At 41.2% G+C, this 20,995-nt stretch overlaps 1 protein-coding gene across 6 annotated transcripts in view; it reads right to left on the reverse strand.

Moving 5' to 3' along the window:
• akap9 (A kinase (PRKA) anchor protein 9) overlaps window positions 1-20,995 on the reverse strand; it is a 59,482-nt gene that overhangs the window by 15,359 nt on the left and 23,128 nt on the right. For 5 of the 6 annotated variants that reach the window (XM_019254807.2, XM_019254808.2, XM_019254804.2 and 2 more), the window contains 18 exons: window positions 20,786-20,933; window positions 20,526-20,596; window positions 20,312-20,432; window positions 20,053-20,150; window positions 19,387-19,492; window positions 18,768-19,002; window positions 17,405-17,459; window positions 16,200-16,544; window positions 15,506-15,778; window positions 12,981-13,117; window positions 12,493-12,701; window positions 10,904-11,136; window positions 5,908-6,070; window positions 3,684-3,778; window positions 3,347-3,464; window positions 2,488-2,526; window positions 1,338-1,570; window positions 170-289 (listed from right to left, as the gene is read on the reverse strand). In XM_019254807.2, coding sequence (XP_019110352.2) covers window positions 170-289; window positions 1,338-1,570; window positions 2,488-2,526; window positions 3,347-3,464; window positions 3,684-3,778; window positions 5,908-6,070; window positions 10,904-11,136; window positions 12,493-12,701; window positions 12,981-13,117; window positions 15,506-15,778; window positions 16,200-16,544; window positions 17,405-17,459; window positions 18,768-19,002; window positions 19,387-19,492; window positions 20,053-20,150; window positions 20,312-20,432; window positions 20,526-20,596; window positions 20,786-20,933 — 2,799 coding nt within the window. The remainder of the gene's footprint in view (window positions 1-169; window positions 290-1,337; window positions 1,571-2,487; window positions 2,527-3,346; window positions 3,465-3,683; window positions 3,779-5,907; window positions 6,071-10,903; window positions 11,137-12,492; window positions 12,702-12,980; window positions 13,118-15,505; window positions 15,779-16,199; window positions 16,545-17,404; window positions 17,460-18,767; window positions 19,003-19,386; window positions 19,493-20,052; window positions 20,151-20,311; window positions 20,433-20,525; window positions 20,597-20,785; window positions 20,934-20,995) is intronic. The other variant, XM_019254806.2, reaches the window with a different exon arrangement.

Consider the following 20,995-nt stretch of genomic DNA (forward strand, 5'->3'; position numbering starts at 1 on the left):
CACTATCTGGTATCATTTTCGAGGAAGCACAGGTAATTCTACCGGCTCTATTGTTCCGCTGGGTGACTCTCAGCTCAGTGTTCATAGAGACAACAGTGTTATGTTTAGAAAATAAGCATCTCTGTTAAAGCCAGGTCCTCTGGCAAAGAACCGAGCTTTCTCTTGTTACCTCTTGGTTTCTTTGCTCAGAGCCAGCCTGCAGCTTCTGTGGGTTCTTCAGCTGTTGCTCCAGTTTCTGGATCTCCTGCTGGAAGAAATCTCTCTCGTGTTCTCGGTCAACAGCTTGTTCCTGGACGCCAAGATAAGGACAGGGTGGAGAGATACACAAATAAATAAAGCAATATGAAAACAATACATTAGTTAAAAAGTGGACTCACTTTTTCAATAAATGTGGAGACAATAAACTTTAGGACATTTGATGGGATCATTTGATAAGGTTTAAGGCTACTAGCTATAACTTAGAGTGCATAATTATTTATGTAAAAAGGTTTGTATAATTTGTACGTCTTTGGATTTGATAACAAAAGCACAGATATACAGTGCTGCTGTTGTGTTTGTTAACTTCAGTAAGAGACCTGTTGCACAATTGGCTGTCATAATAGAAATATTTTTTTATTTGTGTGCGATCAACATCATCATGACAGAACAGAAGGAATCTGAACGACTGCATGCCAACGCCTGGCCAGTTATGATGTTTGGAGAACATCTTATTATACTAAATATGATGTGAGCTAAATATGACGTCCCGTGTCAGGTGTCTTGTCTTTTGCATACAGCAGGTCGACTAGTTTGAGCCTTAACTTATAATCAGATGTTTTACGCATGACTTCAATTCAAATCAGTCTGTCGGCTGTCAAAGACAGATTTGTGGGGACACTGACAAAAAAAATGCAAACCAACATCTTTCTGATGTAACATAAAGGCGTTGCCTCCAATGTATCCAGTTACAAGCTATCATTATCACATAATGTGTGAGGTACATATTGTAATGTGTTGTAATGTAATAAATGTGTTGTAGGACACATAATTTAAATTACTCTGTGACAATAAGCTTCATGTGGCTCAGAAATTTGCAAAAGATTTCTCAATAAAGGAAAACAAATGAGCACTTGGGCTGCAACTATCTTATCATTAATTAATCTGCAACTTTCATAATAACATTATACATACACATAAGTGTGGTGTACCGTGCTGCTTACATAATAATGTAGGCTCTTGTATAGTTTTTATAAAACTACAACACTTTTATCACTGACGTCAGAGTATGTCTATATAATATTTTGAATGTTGAGTGAGGCAGCTGCTCAACATTAGTGGTAATATTCTTTGTCGCTTACATCAAGGAACCTCCTGTTCTTCTCCAGCTGTTTCTCCAGAGCTTGGACTTGCTGCTGGAGGTCTCCGCTCTCCGTCCTCTGAGCGTGCTCCAGCTCGATCACCCTGTTGACCTGTTCCTCCAGCTCCGCCTCCAGCAGCTTCACCTGTTTCAGGAGGTCGGTGTTCTCTTTCTCAGCCTGGCGCTGCACCTCCACTTTCTCTTTCATCAGCTTCTCCGTCTCCTCCAGCAGGTCTACAGAATACAGCGCAGGGACGAGGAGAAGTTAGGTATCACTGCCTCTCAGCTAAAAGTGCTTAGCTTAATTTATGTATTCATTCAGGATTGATTATGGTGACGAACAGGATGCTGAGATGTAGCTGCTGAAGAGTCTGAAGTCTGTGAGCCGTGGAATTAGATTGAACTCAATTTTTTGCCATGTTTTAAATGTTTTTACATGCTGTGGTCACTTTTACAGCTTCATCCAGCTAACTTCAGACTCTTCCAAGATCTCAGTCAACTTCCCAACATAATACCCAGTTACCAAACATGATCCCCCATCATGATGCCTCTTTGCCCTTCGACTGCCACACCGGTTTAACCCAGGATCAAACCCCACAGGATTAGTGCAAAAGTAGCAAGGTGAGAGAGTGCAAATGACAGAACAAACATGTGGACGGCCCAGACAGTGCAATATCCATGCCCAATAAGCATTTACAGGCAGGGAGAGGGACTTCCTGAACAGCCAATCATCTCACTCACTCAAATACTGTAAGCACAGCGTCTACAGATCTAAAAAACATATTTGTTAGAACGTTTAAAAAAAGATGCTTCAGTTCAGAGTGTAGATGATTGACAGTTAGGAAATAATGGCTACATAACACAGTGTCTGAAGATTGCCTTCATTTCATCATGCTAAAATGAGTGTAACACTGACTCCAAGACATTAAAAATGACGGACCAGGACAAAAATCAGTCAAAAATGAAAAAGCTGAAGCAAAGGGGTTAGTGATTGAACTGAGTGAGTTTGTGAGCCCATAGCAAGCAAGCTCCAAGCTTTGTTGGTGAGTTGCTGGATTAAGGGTTAGAGAGATACACTGTCACTCAGCTACAGTAGACAATCATAAGAACATATAGTAGATATGACTGAGCCATGCTCAAAGTGGACACACCTGCTTCAGGTGCTGCAACCATTGCAGCTTCAACTAGGCCTACAGGAGAATAAGAAAGCACAGGAATGTAACATGCTTTTGTTTTGTTTTTTTATTGTTGTTGTCATGAACAGGAAAACTTGAAAAAGGAGAGAGAAAGGTGAAGATAGAATGGCGGTGCTTTTTCTGTCGGTTGGAGGTTAAAGCTGTGAAAAAGGATGCTGTAAAAGAAAAAGGTTCCCTGTTTGGTTTACACCCTTTGAATCAAAATACTCACCATTTTATCAGAGAATGTACTCATGGATACCTTTTTGATAATACAGGGGTTATAATGCACAATTAGCAGATACAGTTATCATGTTTAGAATTAGAATTAGAAATACATCAGTGTGCCTCGATCATCTAAAATTAAATATTTTATTGACTTTTTGAACTTTTAGTTCGTGTTGCAATTATTGCTCATACGTTTTTGATCTTTAAATCAAAGCTGCAGCCCTTTCCTGGAAACCAGTATAGATGCAGATCTAGGTATTGTATACTGTCAATATTCAGTGATAACAACTGCTGTATGGCACTGACTCTGGGTGAGCAACTCACACCACATCTACAGTACCTGCCCTGTGTAATTTAAGAAGAAATGTATGTTTTAATTTAGATCAACACCCCTGACAATGCGACCATAACAAACAAAAACTGACACTTGAAACCTGAGACTTGATAAAAGAGGACAGAAGTCACAGAAGAGGTGACATTCTTTTGGTTTCATCTATTTGAGCTGCTTTTTTTTAGCTGTGAGGATGATAACTTCCTGTGAGCGGGCTATTAAAAATGTGCGTATATATTTTTTCCTTCTTTGGTGAGGGAATTCTGGGATACGTACGAAGCTCGCGAGGCCCGGCCTGTTCCCTCATGGCGTCTTGTTGCCGTGACATCAGCTCCCTCTCCTCCTGCATCTGAAGCCTCTCCTGCTCCAACTCGTGCAGCCGGCTACTTGTCACCTGCATGGAGAAATGACAATTATATACTGTATACACGTGAGATGATACTAAAGAGAATGACAACCACCTAATAGCTCACATTTTATGTTTTGTTTTTCTTTGAATTCAACTTCAGGTACCTGTACCTACATGTGAACTACTATCTTACTGCTGATCTGTGCCAGAGGCAAAATTAAGGAATAATTATTTTTCCTCCTCTCTGCAGATGGAATGCCTCACCTGCAACTCTTGCTCAAGGTTCAGCTGGAGCTCTTCCTTCTGACGCAACTGCTCCTCCAACACAGCACGTTCATCCGTGTAGCCATCAATCAGACCTGAATGTGGACGAGGATGACAGTTATAAGCTGAGTGCTGAAAGCAAAAATGTCTTTTTTTTCCCCTTTTTTTTTAATATATATTTGCAATCACTCAACAGAAGAATTGAAGAGGAATTACTTTCAGCTTTGCCAGTCTCACACACACAACAGTAATCCGGATGATCAGGCACTCAACAGAGGGATACAAAATCCAAGGTTACCGACAACACAACAGCAGACACAAACATATGTACTGTACGTACACGCAGAGGCACACGAACATGCATGCAAATGCAGAACGCAAGTGAGCATGTCTGACCTATTTTGCTTGACATGAAGTATAAGACTGAGCTGTAAACACAATGAAATGCTCCATCATTACTGTACTACTCTGTCACAGGTCAGCAAGCATGAAGAACCAGGATGCTGTTTAGCTGGTGAAAACCATGTATTATGGAACGAGATGAGTTATGTTCCGACTTGATTCTTGTTTCTAGCTCATGTGATCTCAATGAGCTCGTGTTATTTGAAACAGAGGCAGAGAGAGGCAGAAGGTAAATGTCAGCTGTGCTGTCAGAAGATAATCATTACAGACATCTAAACAGGATCCAAAGCTGTGTGTAAAGTTTGCCAAAGGAGGGGTGCCTCTACAATACACAGCTGTAAGATGCACATGACTCCTGGCTAAAAACACAACACTGCCCTCTGACTACACAGAGCTCTTTACTCTCTAACACAACAATTCCACATCTCTGTGGTCCAACTTAGCCTAATAAAAGCAGACGTTTTATCCAGTGTTTTTACTGACATACAAAACATTCCATCGTCATCTTTTTTCCAGGTTAAACCCATCTCCTGAGTTAATTCAAAACCAGTTTTAAAAGGGCCGCACCCCGAGCTTTTACCTGCGAGGATTGGCCACACAATAAGATAAGAATTATTTCTCTCTCGCTTTATTGGCATTTGCACAAGTAGATGTCCGCGAGACACAGGCTGAGGTTAATGAAGAGAGCATGCCACATTACCGCATAGGCATACAGCTGTGTGTGACATACATGAAATGACATGGCTGACAGTGAGGGGTGTAACGTCAGCGATTAGACGATTAGTCAATTAGTCTATTTAAGAAGAGTAATTTGCAACTACTTTTAGGTTCGACTAATCATTTTTCAAGCTAAAATATTCAACAGTTTCTAATTTCAACCTCTAAAATGAGGAGAGAAAAAAAAAAAACAAGCAAATTAAAGACACATTTTTATAGACAGGAAAATGATTAAATAAATGAAATATTCTGCAGTATTAATCAGTAATGGAAACAACAGTTAGTTAGTTGCAGCTCTATTCCCTGTCATGAACTCCTCTCTAAAACTATGAAGCTTTTATGACGGCAAATATTTGCTGTTCTTTAGCACCTCTATAGGATTACAGAAGACAAACATCATAACAGGATACTACTCAAATTAAAGACAATACAGGGTTAGAAAAAGCTATAAACTCACCATTGTTCAGTGTGTACACAGCCAGAAACAAAGAAATGACTGTACATTCACCAACTTGTGTGAGGGACCTAAAATAAGCCGAGGGGACTGGGTTTGGTTTGTGAGAGAGTGGATGTGGTTGCAACAGTTGACTCTCCAGGACCAGCTGTCTCTGACATGGATGGGCCATCGAATTACCCTCTGAACAAGATCTGCCACAGCATTTAAACTGTTGTTAAAATTGCTCGCTGATTCCTGATGAATTGAGTTTAATAGATTTTTATTTGTTCTCACACAAATAACTTATATTTAAATATACAACTTACATATTTGAGCATAAATCTCAGACATGCTGACAGACAGAAACGACCATTTGTCGATTTCTCACCACAGATGGCCTCATTCTCCTTTACTCTCCCTTTCTAACAGCTGATCCCTCCTGTGAAACAACTCCTCCCCCAGACACATGCACATACGTATTTTCGCTTCAGTGCCTTATGCTCTCTGTTTTCTGTAATCATTCTGATATGCAGACACACATCATCATAATTAGGAGTCCATAGTGAAATAGAGAGCACTCATATGAGGCTATAAGGCTGCAAACAGCAGATAACAGATACAAACACACATTTAAACCAAAACATTTAAATGTCAGAGAAATAAACTCACCCTCAGCCCGGTGGAGTTCCAGAGCCAGCTGCTCACGAGCCCGGGACTCTTCCAACAACCTCTCCTGCAGCTCCTCCTGCTTCTGCAGCAGCTCGTTCATCTCCTGGTTGTGGCGGAAGGACTCCCGCATCAGTTCAGTCTGGGTCAGCCGGGCATGTTCAAGCTGAGGGGTGGGAGAGAGAAAAGAGATGGTGTCACACCATGGTGGTATTAAATACGGTTGGAAGTAGAGACTTAAAAAGGAACTCTCCACTGATTTAACACATGAAGAGGAGTTCAGAGGAGATCAACTACTCAGCCGATGAAACAGCTGTATAATTGTGGCTGACATGTCACCAGGGTTATCTTGACTTGGTTTGAGACAAACAGCCTGTGTTACACATTAGAGATGGGAAGTTTAAAAGAAATCTAACAAAATTGTTGTTTTCTACATAAAAAAAAGTTTAGGCCCATGCAGTGTAACACGGTGGATCACAGTTCATTGCATCTAATGTCCATTGGATTATTTTAATATCAAAATATTTATTTTAACCATATGTTCCAAGCCAACATGAAGGTAGATAAGTACTATTAAAGAAGTTATTTTAAACCACAAAAGTATTTTGTTGTTATTTTTAAGAATCTGATACGATTACAAATGTTTTTACAACGTAGTTCATAGACAGACTGGCACTACACAAAATAGGCAACTAGGGCAAAAGTCAATAATAAAATGCAGTTCTGTGTGGCTGTAAGAGAAATGCACTGAGATAACGATATCACATTTGTATAATGACCTCCTGGTCAGGTGACGCAGGGCATCTTTTCCTGGTGGCATGGGTATGAATTCATCATAACGTCATCCTACATCCTACAGTTACTTTCCACACATTTCCATATCTCTATCTGTCCCTGAGCAAAGGTCTTATTGTAACATTCTGGAAACCAGGAAGTGGTAACGTGACCCTGCTACACAGTCATAAGTCATATAATCACCTGCTGTTTCAACAGCAGCGCTGATAGAGTGCTCCAACGTGGAACGACATTTAACACACCACATCTGCATATGCAGACTTCAGCTACATTGCTATAAAATATTAAATGGCGCAGTTCTTAACATGGAACATACAGGCTTTTTAAAATAACACAACCACAATGTGTGTGAGAGTTACCACGTTTAAACTTACTGTATAAGGAGGAGTGGGCAGGGAGATTTTGGAGATAACCTTAAGAAGGTGACCATTAGTCCTGTGATTGACATGTGAGATCTGTGTCTGCACCACCACAGCATTTTTCTCGTTCAAGGTGCTGCAGAGTGGGAAAGGTCGGGGAAGAGGCACACGAGATTCCACCTCGTACACATCCTGGTCCTCCCCCTCCACCCACGTCTTGCTCTGTATACTTGAGTTCCAGTACGAGCGGTAAGAATCCATTGTGAAGGATGTACGGCTGAAGGGAGAGCTTCCAACCGTTGTTTGTTATGTCAGAGATGCTTTTTTTGACTCATCAAAAGAGGGTTCCGTTTACCATGATCCGTCAGGCGGAGCCATGCAACCGCAAATGAGAATAAAGTCCAGTGGGGAACGAAGCAGTGATCAACATTGTGGACAGCTCCAAGCAACAGTTTCTATGTGTTTGTGGCGCATACGCAGGAAGAGTAAACAACATTTGTAAAGGGTGACATTCACGTCAATTCAACTCATTCTGCCTGGTGGAGGAAGAACGTTCCAGGTGGAAAAAGAAAAAGAAAATCATCCGGTGAGAATATTTATGGTCGTATCAAGAAGTGTCATCCTCGACAGCAGGTGGATGTCACACATCTTGGTCAGGCAACTTAAAGAGCATTCCCGAACCTGACAGCACGAGGTATGTAAACACAAAATCAAACATTTCTTCTCTTCACGTCCTCTTTGAAGATCTACATCCCTCTCTTCCTGCTCTCTCCTGACCTTCTTTCTTCACTGTGAAACCATATGATGTCGCTCGGTGAAGCTCACACCCCCACGTCAACTCTGGGCTTGCTCTTTCTCTCTCTGCGCTCCCTCTCTCTCTCTCTCTCTCTCTCTGCTCTCTCTGGAGATTCATTAACAATACTATGTGGCCGTAGCAACCACGACCTGCAGGGAAGCCTCCCAGGGGCCCCTATTAATTGTTTAGTCCGAGCGGCAGCCAGCCGAGGGTGAAATGACAGCGCTCAGGTCTTAAATCTTTCACTCTTTCCTATTTACTTCCTTCTAGGATAGCTGTCATTCCTTCTCCATGCATGCTCCCGCGCTCATTCTACAATATCACTCACTGTAGTCGGAGCGCTCTCCTGTCAGTCAAGGTTTACTTACCCCTGGTCTCTCTGACACACTCACTTTTCCTCTGTCTACCCACGTGCTATAAATGAAAGATTAAATCCGAGACTTCAAGGGCAGTTTTTCTCATTTGGGACGAGTGGATTTTCCTTCCACTTCCTGCATTGATCGCACACAGCAGGATACTGTTCGGCAAAAGTGGGAGGGAAGCAGGTGTGGCTTCAATCTTTGGAGCCTGTGGGTCAGGTAGGTTTGCAAATAGATCACACGCTCTCCCTACACACAAATAACCCAGAGACAAAACACGCCCTTCCCACAAAAAGTCGTCAAACTGGATTCCGTCCGTACGTCGCCTCAGAAAAAAAAAGCAATTACAGCGTTATGACATGCTGCCTCTCTGTCCCACTTGCTGTCTCTGTTTGGCATGTCGACCGTCATACTGACTGCACATGAACAGTTACTTCATCTCACCGGCGGATAATGGGAGTGAGTAATGAGTGCGCAAACACGTTCCCGGGGCAAATTATTTACAGCAGTAATTCAACAAAACACTTAACATTCCTGACCGGCTTGTTGCATCAATCTCTGTTCACGACGCTGCTTTACAGGGCAAGACATGATGATCCAGCGCTGCTCGCAGACAAGACTAATGCATATCAGATCGATGGCAGCAGGGAAATCATTGAACAAACCATTAGAGGCTTTGTTGATTACAAGTTTATAGTGCTGTTAATTGTGTGTACTTTAAGGAAATAAAACTGCGTGGCACGTAATCTAGTGGCAAAAACTTAGGTGGGCCTTTACTACAATAAAACCTATTGATTATTTTCACTTTTGGGTATTTTCTTGACATATTTGGTCCATTAAAGTCAGAAAATAATATAAAATGCCTTTGTTGACAGTGGAAACAGTGAATTTTCTGGCATTTTTGCATTAAACATGCTTAAAAGACACTGCATGGCGAATAAGTATGTGTAATAATTCTAAATAACTTCCAACTTTATCATAAAAAATAAATAAAAGTGATGCCAAGAAGATGCCCATGAAAAATGTAGAGAGGATGGATATGTTGGATTCATGGCGTGGTGAATGTAGCCTTTAAAACACCCCCAAGATGTTAATAATTCAACAAATGACACTCATTCCACATGCAGTCTGTGGTGCAGATGGATGCTGGAACAACAGTGACGCTCGCCACGAAATGTCTTTAAAGCTATTTTTAGATTGCCAAGATAAAACCCATCTCAGCGTGAGTAACGCATGAATTCCAGCCAACTGTAAAGAAGATGTGCTGTGCAGTCAGTTACAGTAACACATTCAATGGCCTAGTTAAACTGGCCCTGTGTCCGTGTGCCAACGCAGGACACAGTTGGGGGCACTACACGAACAGCCTGAAGGGGGGGGGGGGGGTTCCAACTGGACTATGATTGGCTGATTGACCAGACAAAAGCTCAGTGTAAATAAAGCTCGTATCTATAGACAACCAGTGGGAATGAGGCAGCTCTTTTGTGCGTGAATTCTAGACGGGCCAACTTTGTTGCCGGCCACATTCTGCAGTCTCATCGCCATTATGTCTCCATGAACAGGCGTAGAAATCCACAGAGGGGTTAACAGTGTCCAGAGAGGGGATTTAAATGTTGTGACAAAGCCTAAATGTGTCACGAGAGCTTTCTGTTCCGTTTTAGACACAAATACACACGAGACTGTTCATGATGAATTCTTCTCAAATATCAACCTGCAAAGAACCCAGTTCACCTGACAAAGGACGATAAACTAGAGATAGACAAAAGGAAGTACACTGAGTATTAAAAAGTGACAAGGATTGATGAAAGCTGGCATCAAATGTTTGGTCAGATTCTGGCTCGTTTACTCATTTAGTCTTTGATTGTACTATCCTGATTTATTGAACCTTTATATCTTAAGATGATTTGAATAAAGTTCAACATTTCAGGAAATGTAGTTAGTCACTTTTTTTGCAGAGAGTTAATTGAGTAGATTGATGTTTGTAAAATAAAGATATATATAAGATTTAAATTAAATTCATCTTTCATCAACTCCAAATAAGAGTGTAGTGAGGTGCAGAGAGAGTCTGTAACCATACCTGTACAAAAGCGTACAGTGCTCTGTGCAGTGCTTAGGACAAAAAGAAATGGATTTGACTTAAAAGGTGTTGGCATGATAGGCATGATATCATTATTTCAATTTTTTAATATCAGTTATTGTTGGTATATCGCAAGAACAGTTTAATCGTAGAGATTTCAAGGTGTTGTTACTTTTATAGAGATCAAGGCTATGTGTTTTAGATTTTTATTTTATGTATTTCTAATCTGACTCTGAGCAAGAAAGTGATTAAAGTTTAAAGTGAGGACGTTTGTTTCCCAAAATGTCCTTTAACACTTGGTGTTACTGGCCTTACAATTCTGAATTGAAAACTGATGAGCCATTTTGATTTACTCCATTCATTCAGCATAACTTTTGATTTTATTATACATTATTTTTCTTTGAATAGTCAATTTAAATCACTGAACACATATGGAGTATGCTATTAACATTAACTCATTCCTAATTTAATATTATTGAATAGTATGGCTAATTGTTTGCAAAAATATGGCAGAACATTTCAGAGGAATATTCAAAACAGTAGAACAGGAAAATAAAGCGAGGTAGCCGAGCAATGCTCTGAATACAAGCTGTACATTGGTACCAACAGTTTGTACCTGGCTGGTGGTGTCACTGATGGCCATCAGCATCTTCTCCAGAGCTGTTTGGAGTCGGCGGCTGATCCCCATCAGATATTCCTCGTTCTCTAGCTGTGTCCCCGCTCCTAGCAACAGGCTTTCCATCATCTGCTGGGACACCTCCAGACCCTCATCAGCCTCTGTTGCCCCTGACCACAAACTCAGGTCGTCTGTGCCAGTCTCGCTGCGCGGGCAACTCTCTGCAGAGTGACCTGGTATGACCAGAGGAACAGAGAGCACAGACATATCACACACAAACCTATTAGAGCTTCCTTGAGATGCTTGGAAATATTCTAACCTGTATACTCAAGACAGATAGGCAGGACAGGTACAACCTTCAAAAAATGATAGTCATGTAGTTTCATAACAGAATAGAGCATAGATGGAAAGCAGTACTAAATATAGCACCATAATAAGGGTGAATGAAGACACATATATCACCTAGTACAAAGGAGGAAACTACGCTCACATGACTGTTCCTTTAAGCTAGTTCATATGACGTCAGCATGTAATTATTCATCATGGATCAGCAGCGAATCTTTTAAAAACACAGCGGCATGTCGAGTTATTATGCTAGCAGCATTATGCAAGTTACACCTCTGTGTGAGCCGTACACTTCAATGACATCGGTTTGTATTTGTCTTTTGTGCTTTTGTGTGTTTTACTGGTATAACCCTGCTGAACTGAATTTGAAAGTCATTTACATAAAAGCAAACAAACATATACATACATACAAAATGAGATTAGCCTAGTGCTGCCGGTGCTGCACATACAGACTGTGATGCAGGAGAGGAATTTGACAAGCAGAAAGCATTATTTGCATGCAAGCACGTGATGACACCGGCAATGACCTGATCTACCTACAGGCCTGTATCATGTGCAGCACAGCAGAAAAACAAGCTTTTACTCTAAAACTGGTGTTCAGTTAATGTAAAGGACTCATGTTACTTGTCCCACATAGTGAGTTTGCTTGATAACTTGAGACTTTGTTTTCTTTAGCTCCCATGGTGTCAATTCTAATGAGCTATTCAGAGGGCAGGCAGTCATCTCAATCACTGACATCTGAATTAATGGATTAACAGTCCACGATGTTATGTGCATGAAGCTGAATGTATACGTGACAACTGTACATGCATGCATACACTAAGAAAAACCTGCAACAACCTCCCGGCTTGATAAAAAAAGAGAGGAGGATCCACTCTTTGTTCATGCCATAGCATTATGTAGTCATGGTGCAGGGTTGCTCCATCACACGGAGTATATTAGCAGCAGCAGAGGTTAAATTGCAGTCACGTCTGCCAACAGAAGTCTGGATGTGGCATCAAAGCACTGGATTTTGGGATGCCAGTCTGACGATGAAGCCAGAATGCTAAGCTGCAGAGCACCGAGTCCGATACAGAGTTCTTGTGTAGTGAGCGTACACATTATTATATTTCATACGCTCTCTAGTCTGTTTTCTCATTTCTTTTCTTGCATGTTTAATGACAAATCTCACCTGCAGCTAACTACCAACATATCTGAGCGGCTGGGGCTGCCAAAACATTCCACTTAGACCTGATGTTACTTGCTTGCAATGTGAGGTCTGATGGGCTCTGTGTGAGCACTCTGCCAGGTAGCTCTCTGTGTGGTGGTGTGAGGCAGTGTAGCCTGCTGTGCTGCACTAGAAGCGGACAGGCTCTGCATGTGGAGGCCCATCGTTTCCTCCGCTGCTGCCGTAGTCTTCAGGACTTCAACCAGTACCTGGCTAAGTTTCTCGTTGGCCTTACGCAAGACGTTTCTGAAATCAGCAAGAGCGGTTATGTTAATAGAAAGTGCAGAAAAGACAAGTTTCTTAATATCTGCACTGATCAGCAACAACACATTTATCATCTTTTGGCAGACCACACACTAAAAAGCAGGTCTACTTTAGCATTAACTTGAAATCAATATTAAGTTTTTTCAAATTTATGGAGAGCACTGACACAAACAAACATGGAACAGGTTACCATAAAGGAACAACTCTGAGCACAAACTTTTACTTATTAGGGGACAGTAAGAACACAGTTCCTGTCACTACCTTTCAGTGTCCTTATCGGAGGACTCTCCATCATCCCGCGATGACAATTTGCCTCCGTCAGGCTGTTTTATTGCCGCCCCCCCTGGATCTTCCTCTTCCTCAACTTCTTCTTGACCATCTTCGCTCTTCCTCAAGGCCTGGACAGGAAGGAGAGAGAACACAGACAGCAGTCCCGTCATTTCAAAGTTGCAGTTGGATGAACAGACTCCAGAAAACTCCGACAGCAAATGTCAGAGTGTCTGTTTGTGCGACCATTAGTAATAGTGAACTCAAATAAGGCACAGCGAGACGCACGTATACAAACTGCCCTTGTACGAGCACACAGACACACACAAAGACGCACTCTTAACTCCCTTGGAGCTGAGAGAAACAGTAGTATCTTTGTGCTGCTATGGCAACAGGTGCACCTGAGACACAGCGACTGCAGAGGCGATAGCTCCACCTCCTGGAAGAACAGCAGAATTACAGCTCTGCTACTCCAGTCACTTCACTCCCAGACACAACACCGTGCACAGACTGCAGATGAGTGAGACTGGCACTTGTTTTAGTCAAAGAGTCAGTTCTTCACACATGCTCAGACACCATTTTATGGTTTCCTAAGTAACAGACAACACACAGTTAACAATTCTGGAAAAAAAATTTTTTGACTCAACATTCTGTGGTAACGTAGCATTGATTTTTCTTGTGTCTTATGTTTGATTTTCCGTCCATCACAATTTACATTTATGTACATTAGGGTTAGGGCTAGGGTTAACCCTAACCCTTCTAATTACACTATGATATAAAATATATTATATATAAATGTTAAATCTGGAAACCTGGACTTCATTGTAGATCTGTGAAGACACTAAATGCCTGGGTTTGGATGACAGATGAAGTGTCTTTACGGATCTACAACCAAAGTCCAGCTGTCCAGATTTAACTCTTCTCAAAGAAAAATAACCTATATGACTAAGAACCTTCACATATAATATAATATAATATAATATAATATAATATAATATAATATAATATAATATAATATAATATATATATTTATTATTCTTCTAATTATAATGATATTTTTCTTAATAAAAGTTACTTGAACATGATATTAGTTTGAAATAAGCCAGAGTTTACTGACTTTTAACAACAAATCATTTTTAGGTTCTATTTGTTTAGCTACATAAAACAACAGTTGACAACAAAGCATAAACTGCATACGAACACACACTGATAAGTACCATGCTTAAAACAATACCAAATGATGTTTCATAATTTGTAATTTCATTACATTTTTGGTTTGTTTTGTAAACTGTGTCAACCTAAACCCACCATGTTTTTTTTTACCTACAGAACATTTGACTGTGTGCCAACATCAACATCACCTTTATGCTGGAAATTGAAATTATTTTTTGCTCTGTATGTCACCTTTATCAACTTTCACAGTTTATTTTCTATCGATCACCTCCACAATGTTCGCCTTGATGAGATTTGTGACAGTGCTAGTTTTTTACAGAAATTAGATAACTCATAGAGAATAACATCCACCCATTTCCTGTAACCACTATCCTTCCTAAGGTGACATGGGCCTATCTCAGCTAAAGAGAATAGCATGATGCATGTTAACATCTCTGTTAAGTGTTGCCAGAGAAAGTGCAGGGGCTTTGAGCCAATTATTTTTTTACTGAATTCTCCGTGTTAGAATTCCTCTCACTAAGAAAACTGAACCTGACAGCCACTGCGTTCACACAGTTAAAGCCTAACCATGCAATAAATGGTTAGTGAAAGTCTTGCAGGCCCTGGGATTAACTCTTCAAGGCATGAGGAGTGATTTTAAAAACTAGACGATAAAGAAGGTAATATGTTATTCATTGACTTCATGACACTGTCAAACTATTTTCCCGCTGATACTGGTAGTGGTTGAGTACTGTTTCAGTGCGCATTAATCCCTTAGACATAAGTTTACTTGTTAGGATGCTCTACTGTATTTAAGGAGAAGAGTAAGGGTGTGTGTGTGTGTGTGGCAGCTCAAAAAGATACTATTCAAATTTCAATTACTGTTTGGTCTTTTGGTTAATTGCTGGTAAAATAATATTATAGAAGGCTGGAATCGCTGTATGCAAATCCACAAAACCCCAGTGGGAGATGAGCTGGAAACCACATCCAACAAGAACAGAAATAAAGTATTACAACATCCCACTTTGCACATACTACTGCAGAATTTTACATTTCAATCCAGGTTCAGGTGCTTTAACTACATTAATTGTAGTTTTTAGAAATATACTTTCATTGTAAGCTTGAGACAAAATCACTATGGATAAATAAAAAGCAGTGAAAAATAATATCAATATTAGCATAAGCATACATAATGAATGCTAGAGTAATCAATGCAACACCTGCATTGCGACACAGTGCATCTAAAAAAATGAATGACACAGCAGTAATGAATTCTCTCACATGAAATGAATGAATTGTGTGAAGTGTGGTGAAAGTGGAGTGTTAGTCAACACATAACATGTGATAGCTCAGTCAGTGACACCGACCTGGTGAGGTCCAGATTTCTGCAGCTCCTCTTTTAACTTTCTGATCTCTGCATTCCTCTCCTCCAGGTCCCGCTCCAGCCTCTCCTTCTCCACTTCCTCCAGCCAGGCGCCTGAGGTGAGAGAAGCTCTGGGAGTCTGCTCCTCCTTCTCCCTGTCCTCCACCTCCTCTTCGTCCGACTGGGTCTGCATGGAGGTGCACCTCTGACAGGCACGCTTGTTGATTCGAGCCAGCTCAGTCTGCTGCGCAAACTCCACGGACATCTGAACTATGGCCTGTCAAGCAACGTTTTTCGCAAATTTTACAGAATAACTTGGTGTTTCTCCATTCACACAGGCTCTCTCAAAGATATAAATTGATGTGCTGTATCTATTTTCATTATAGATCTCCTCCACTATTCTCCTCCACTATTTGTCAGGAAAAAGTGAAAATGAACTTTTCCAAAGCCCAGATGACATCTCTAAATGTCCAAACAAAATCATATTCAGTTTACTAACACACAGGACTAAGATAACCAACAAATATTCATATTTAAGAAGCTAAAACCTACAATCAATCGATTATTGATTCATCCATGATTTATTTCAGCTCCTTTCATATCAGTCAAACTGAATTGTTTGTCTTCTGTTACCAGTTTTATTGATCTTGAGTAGACACAGGAGTTGTATGAAAAATATAAAATACACAGCCACCTACCTTAGCAACTTCTTCCTCCACTCTTTCCCAGTCTTGTTTCTCTTCCAGTGCGACCTGCCCAGCTCCCCTGAGGCTCTCTGAGCTCCCAGCTCCGTTAATACCGTTGAGATCCTGCTCCTTCTCTTCTCTCTCTTCCTGACGCTCTTCTCTTCTCCACTCCCGTTCACCCTCTTCTCTCAGTCTCTTCAGCTCCCTGCTGTGTTGCTCTTTGAGAGCGGATACTTCTTGGACATACTTGTGGTAGAGCGCTTTCCTCAGCGCCTGCAGCTGTGCTGTCAGGCCTGCAGATCTGCCAGGCCCGCGCGACTCCACATCTCCCTCTGACAATTCCTCCTCACCCAGGTCCTGCAAAGAGTGAAGAAAGCAGGTATCAGATAACAGCAGCTGTATGCAGCTGATATGAAGTTATGCACTAGAAAAGTTCTTCAAGACCTCCTGAAATAAACATGTCCTTTTAACTGTAGCTAATACCGGCCTGTCCCTTAAACACTATTAAAGACACCGTTTTGTTCCCTCCACCCTGCCGGGATAATAAAGCGATAAAGAGATGTCTTGCATTACATTACAGCTACATTTCCCACTAATACACTACCACTCTTGTCTTGTGATGAATCCCTGTCTTGTCTGTTTCACAGACACTCATTCAGCCTCTTCAGTCCCGCTCGCCTCAGTCTTAACATTTCCAGTCTAAACATACAGTGTTTTAAAGCGCATTATGCCTTGTTGTCTTCCTGTAGCAGCAATCTTCCATCTCCTAGCTTGCTCTCTGACCACTGCATGAAAATGTAAGAATCACAAACACACAGGCTCTGGCAACTTTGAGGTTGAAGGAGCAGACAAACTAAGACACGGTGGAATCTGAAGTGACGTGAGTGAGAGATGGCTTAAATGGAGGGCAGCTCATTCACGCAAGACAGAATCCTCCTTTCACGCAGCCGCCAAGACTAGAGTACGTCCGCTTGGTTGACGAGCAGCGCGATGAAACGGCAGGTTATGTAACGTCCAACCCTTTTAATCGTTAAGTAGTAGGACCGTTGATGACGCTGCTCCTGGAGCAAAGCCGGGAATTAGGGCACGTTTTAGCCTTAAGGCTGTAACTGCCCCCTCCCTCCCACCCGTACTGTCATAGCGCCTTAATGCATGTACACATTTCAGCTGATAGTAATGTGTGATGCATGTGACAGGGCAAAAAGAAGCAGCCAAACCTTCAGTAGTTCTTCGCTGTGCTCCTCCGTCCTCTCAGAGCTCGACTCTGTAACACTGGACAGTCAGACAGAAAACAAGACGTCAAAATTAACAACTTACAACCTCAAACAAGTGTGATACAGTTTATTTATTTCTTAAGTGTAACTAAACCCTCAAAGCACTTTTCTCATAAGATGTTGCTAATTCAGTCGACAGACAAAGTATTGGTGGTGCAGTGCTACCCCACAGCGAGAAGGTTCTGGGTTTGAACCCTTTCCTGGGGCTGCGACCTCCCCCTATTTCGGGTCATGGGCACTCCGGTTTCCTCCCACAGTCTAAAGACATGCAGGTTTATAGGTTAATGTGACAATGTGAATGATTTATTTGTGATTTGTCTCTATGTGTCAGCTGGCGACTTGTCCAGAGTGTACCCTTTCTCTGAACCAGTATCAGCTAGGATCTGCTCCAGGCCCCCAGGACCCGGATATGGATAAGTGGTTATGGAAGATGAATGAACATTGTGCTACAGACAGACAGACTACTTTATTGATCCCAGAACGGAAATTCTACCTCCATTCCGCATTTTAATTTTACTATTGGCTGATTTTGGAGGCAGGTGCCAGCTTTTATCACTAACCATAGTCAGCTCTGACTACTAGCTGCTGTATTTTTGATCACTGTGATGCACATTACCTCCTGACTCACAAATGACGTAGCCATGAAGCCACGTCCTATATAGTGATCGTCCTGTGCAGTCCTGGCAGAGTTTAAGGGGTTTAGTTACACTTTAATTAATTAGCTGGTAGCCACTATGCTGTTGTTACTGCATGTCTGAATAATATTTAATTAAACATGGCCAGAGTTAGAGAAAGAAGGTTGGTGTAGAAAGTCAGTGTAACAATTATATTTATTGTATTAAACAGTGGAGGGCAACAGCATTCCATCAATCATAGTAATATCAACTTAGTAACATATGGAGAGGCTGAAATGTATTTTTATAGGTTAATGGGCTAACAAAAGGCATGAATAAGGCTTTAAATAAACTAGTGAATATTTTATTAGTGAAGGCTTTGTTGTCAGGTAGCCTCCACGTGTAACACAGAATGTGCAGACCGGTTTCTACTAGAAGTTATCTGTAGAGGATCATGTAGCCGAGTCTGCTGTGTGAAAGGAAGTTACACACGCTGAACCATTGGAGGCTGAATGAATCCAGCAAGTTTTCCTTTTTTTCCCGTAAAGTTTCCTGTGTTTAACACTTTTCACTTCACTTTTGCAGAACAGATATGTTCTTATCATTACCTGTATAATAATAGTTTGCTGCACATGTACATTGCCTAAGTCTGATAACATATTCCACAGCTGGAAACATTTCATGGTCATCACCTGAAGTGTGTCTGAGTGCCTGTGACCTCCTGCAGTCGTTGCTGCAGCATAAAGAGCTCGGTGAGGTATCGCTCCTCAGTCTCTGTGGACTGCTGCTGGTAGTGAGCTCTGAGACGCTCCACCTCCTGTCTGTGACTCTCCTCCAGCTGGAGGTGCTTCTCCTGCTCCTCGGCCCTCAGCCTCTGCAATTCCTCTGTAAGGCAGGCAGATGGCGTAGCAGCCTGCTCCTCCAGATCTAACGGATGAGAGAAGTTGAAATGTGAAATTCAATATACTCAACTGGAATCCATTTAAGATTAGAATCAATTAGATGAAACTTTAATGTTGCTTCTGGGAAAAGGGGGTCACTGCGGTAACAGATAACAGCACCAGGTGAGAAGTGAACAAAGAGAGGTGAAAGAAACAACAGAGATAATACAACAAAAAATCTAATGTGTATCTTTTGTTTAGGTTAGCATATATTTGCAGTTTACAGAAAGAGTACTACAAAATACTACAGAAAGAGTACTCTCCCTCACCTGTTTACTAGTTTTATTTGTTAGTAATCACATTATTCATTGACCTGACATCAGACCTGTTTGCTTTTAATTTGAATGAACTGAGAGAAGTCAACTTTTACCTTTGCTTGTAGAGGAGCTCGAACTGGCAACTTGCACACGCAGGTCAGAGATCTCCTTCTCGCTGTTGCTCTTCAGTTCATCATATGCTGTCTGCAGTTCCATCATCTAGGAGTTTAGCAGATTTGTTAGTGTGTTTGAGGAACTGAGAGGAATCAGAAACACTCTTGTAAATATAAAACAGATTGTTCTTCTTAAGATTTAAAAGGTCCAATGTTAGAATTTAGTCCTATCTAATGACTGTTCAACGTGTCACTGCACATGTGAATTGTACAGTAACTGCAGTTATCTTATGTACTCTATCTGTAGCTGGCTTGAGTTGAACATTCTGGGTCTGTCTGACCCTGACGTCTTTGGTCACTTTGATTCAGATGAACATAACTCACAAAAACACCTTGATGTGCTCATGTGTGATAGATATATTATTGATAACGAACAAATAAACCTCTACCACAAATACTACTACTACTGTATGTGCACAATGCACATACAGTAATGTATAAACTGCAGCCACCTTAACAACCCTACTTCCAACACACATGACACATGCTGATGGTTTGAGTATACTTTATTTTGCACTATGAATAAACAACATACTCAAACTCTACTTAGAATGTGCATGTAATGTGAGGAATGAGGAAACAGCTTATGTCTACAGACATTTTTACCTTGTTCCCATCAGCTCTGAGCAGAGCCTGAAGCTGTGACAGGCGAAGATGTTCCTGCTCGATCCTCTCCCTCACCTGCTGAAGATTTCTACAGAGCTCTGCATAAGAGACAGCAGTTTGTTTTGTACGTTAGATACAGAGAAATGTAATGATTCAATTTGAATATGCGTAAATGTGCACTGGAAATATGTTATACTATTTGAAACACTTTTGTTGTTTGTTTTAAAATGTATTTGGATTTCTGTAACACACAAGTTACCTCTGGCCTCCAGTACAATGGAGCTGGATTCACTAGTTTCTGGTCTATCCACTGAAGGTGCTGGCTGGCCCTGTGCATCAACACTCTCTAAAAACTCCTCACCGCACATCTTTTGAAAACGCTGAACACAGAGCAGAGAGAGACAAATGGTTTGTAACCTGGTAACAAACATTCATAAAAAACATTTAGAAAACTGTTTTCTCTCAATAATTACCTGAATGACCTCATTGCACTCTTCTGACATAGCCTGTAACATGTTGTGGTATTTGAAGATTTTCGGCTCATCTAAAAAATAATTCACAATTCAGACACTTAATATAATTTAAACAGCCACTGACAAACAAAGTACAAAAACAACGCAAGATAAATCAGCTGGTGAGAATACTGCTCTGTATGGCTCCATCATGAATGATGAATCAGGGGCCCCTCTGCTTTGCTGCAAACACAAAGGCAGCTGACTGCACATCCACTCACCCTGGTCACCGCAATCTTTCATATCCTGGAGTTTCTGTTCCAGCGAGTGTTTGTGGGCGTCCGTCTCCTCCTGCAGCAGCTCGATCTGGGTAGCGTGAATCTGAGACAGGCTGATGCGCTGGGCCTCCATCTGCAACCGGCACTCACCCTATAGACCACAGGAAGAAATATTATTACATGTTTAACATATATACTTTGATTTTATATTGG

The sequence above is a fragment of the Larimichthys crocea genome, chromosome XIII, assembly GCF_000972845.2.
Source record: "Larimichthys crocea isolate SSNF chromosome XIII, L_crocea_2.0, whole genome shotgun sequence".
Lineage (NCBI taxonomy): Eukaryota > Metazoa > Chordata > Actinopteri > Sciaenidae > Larimichthys > Larimichthys crocea.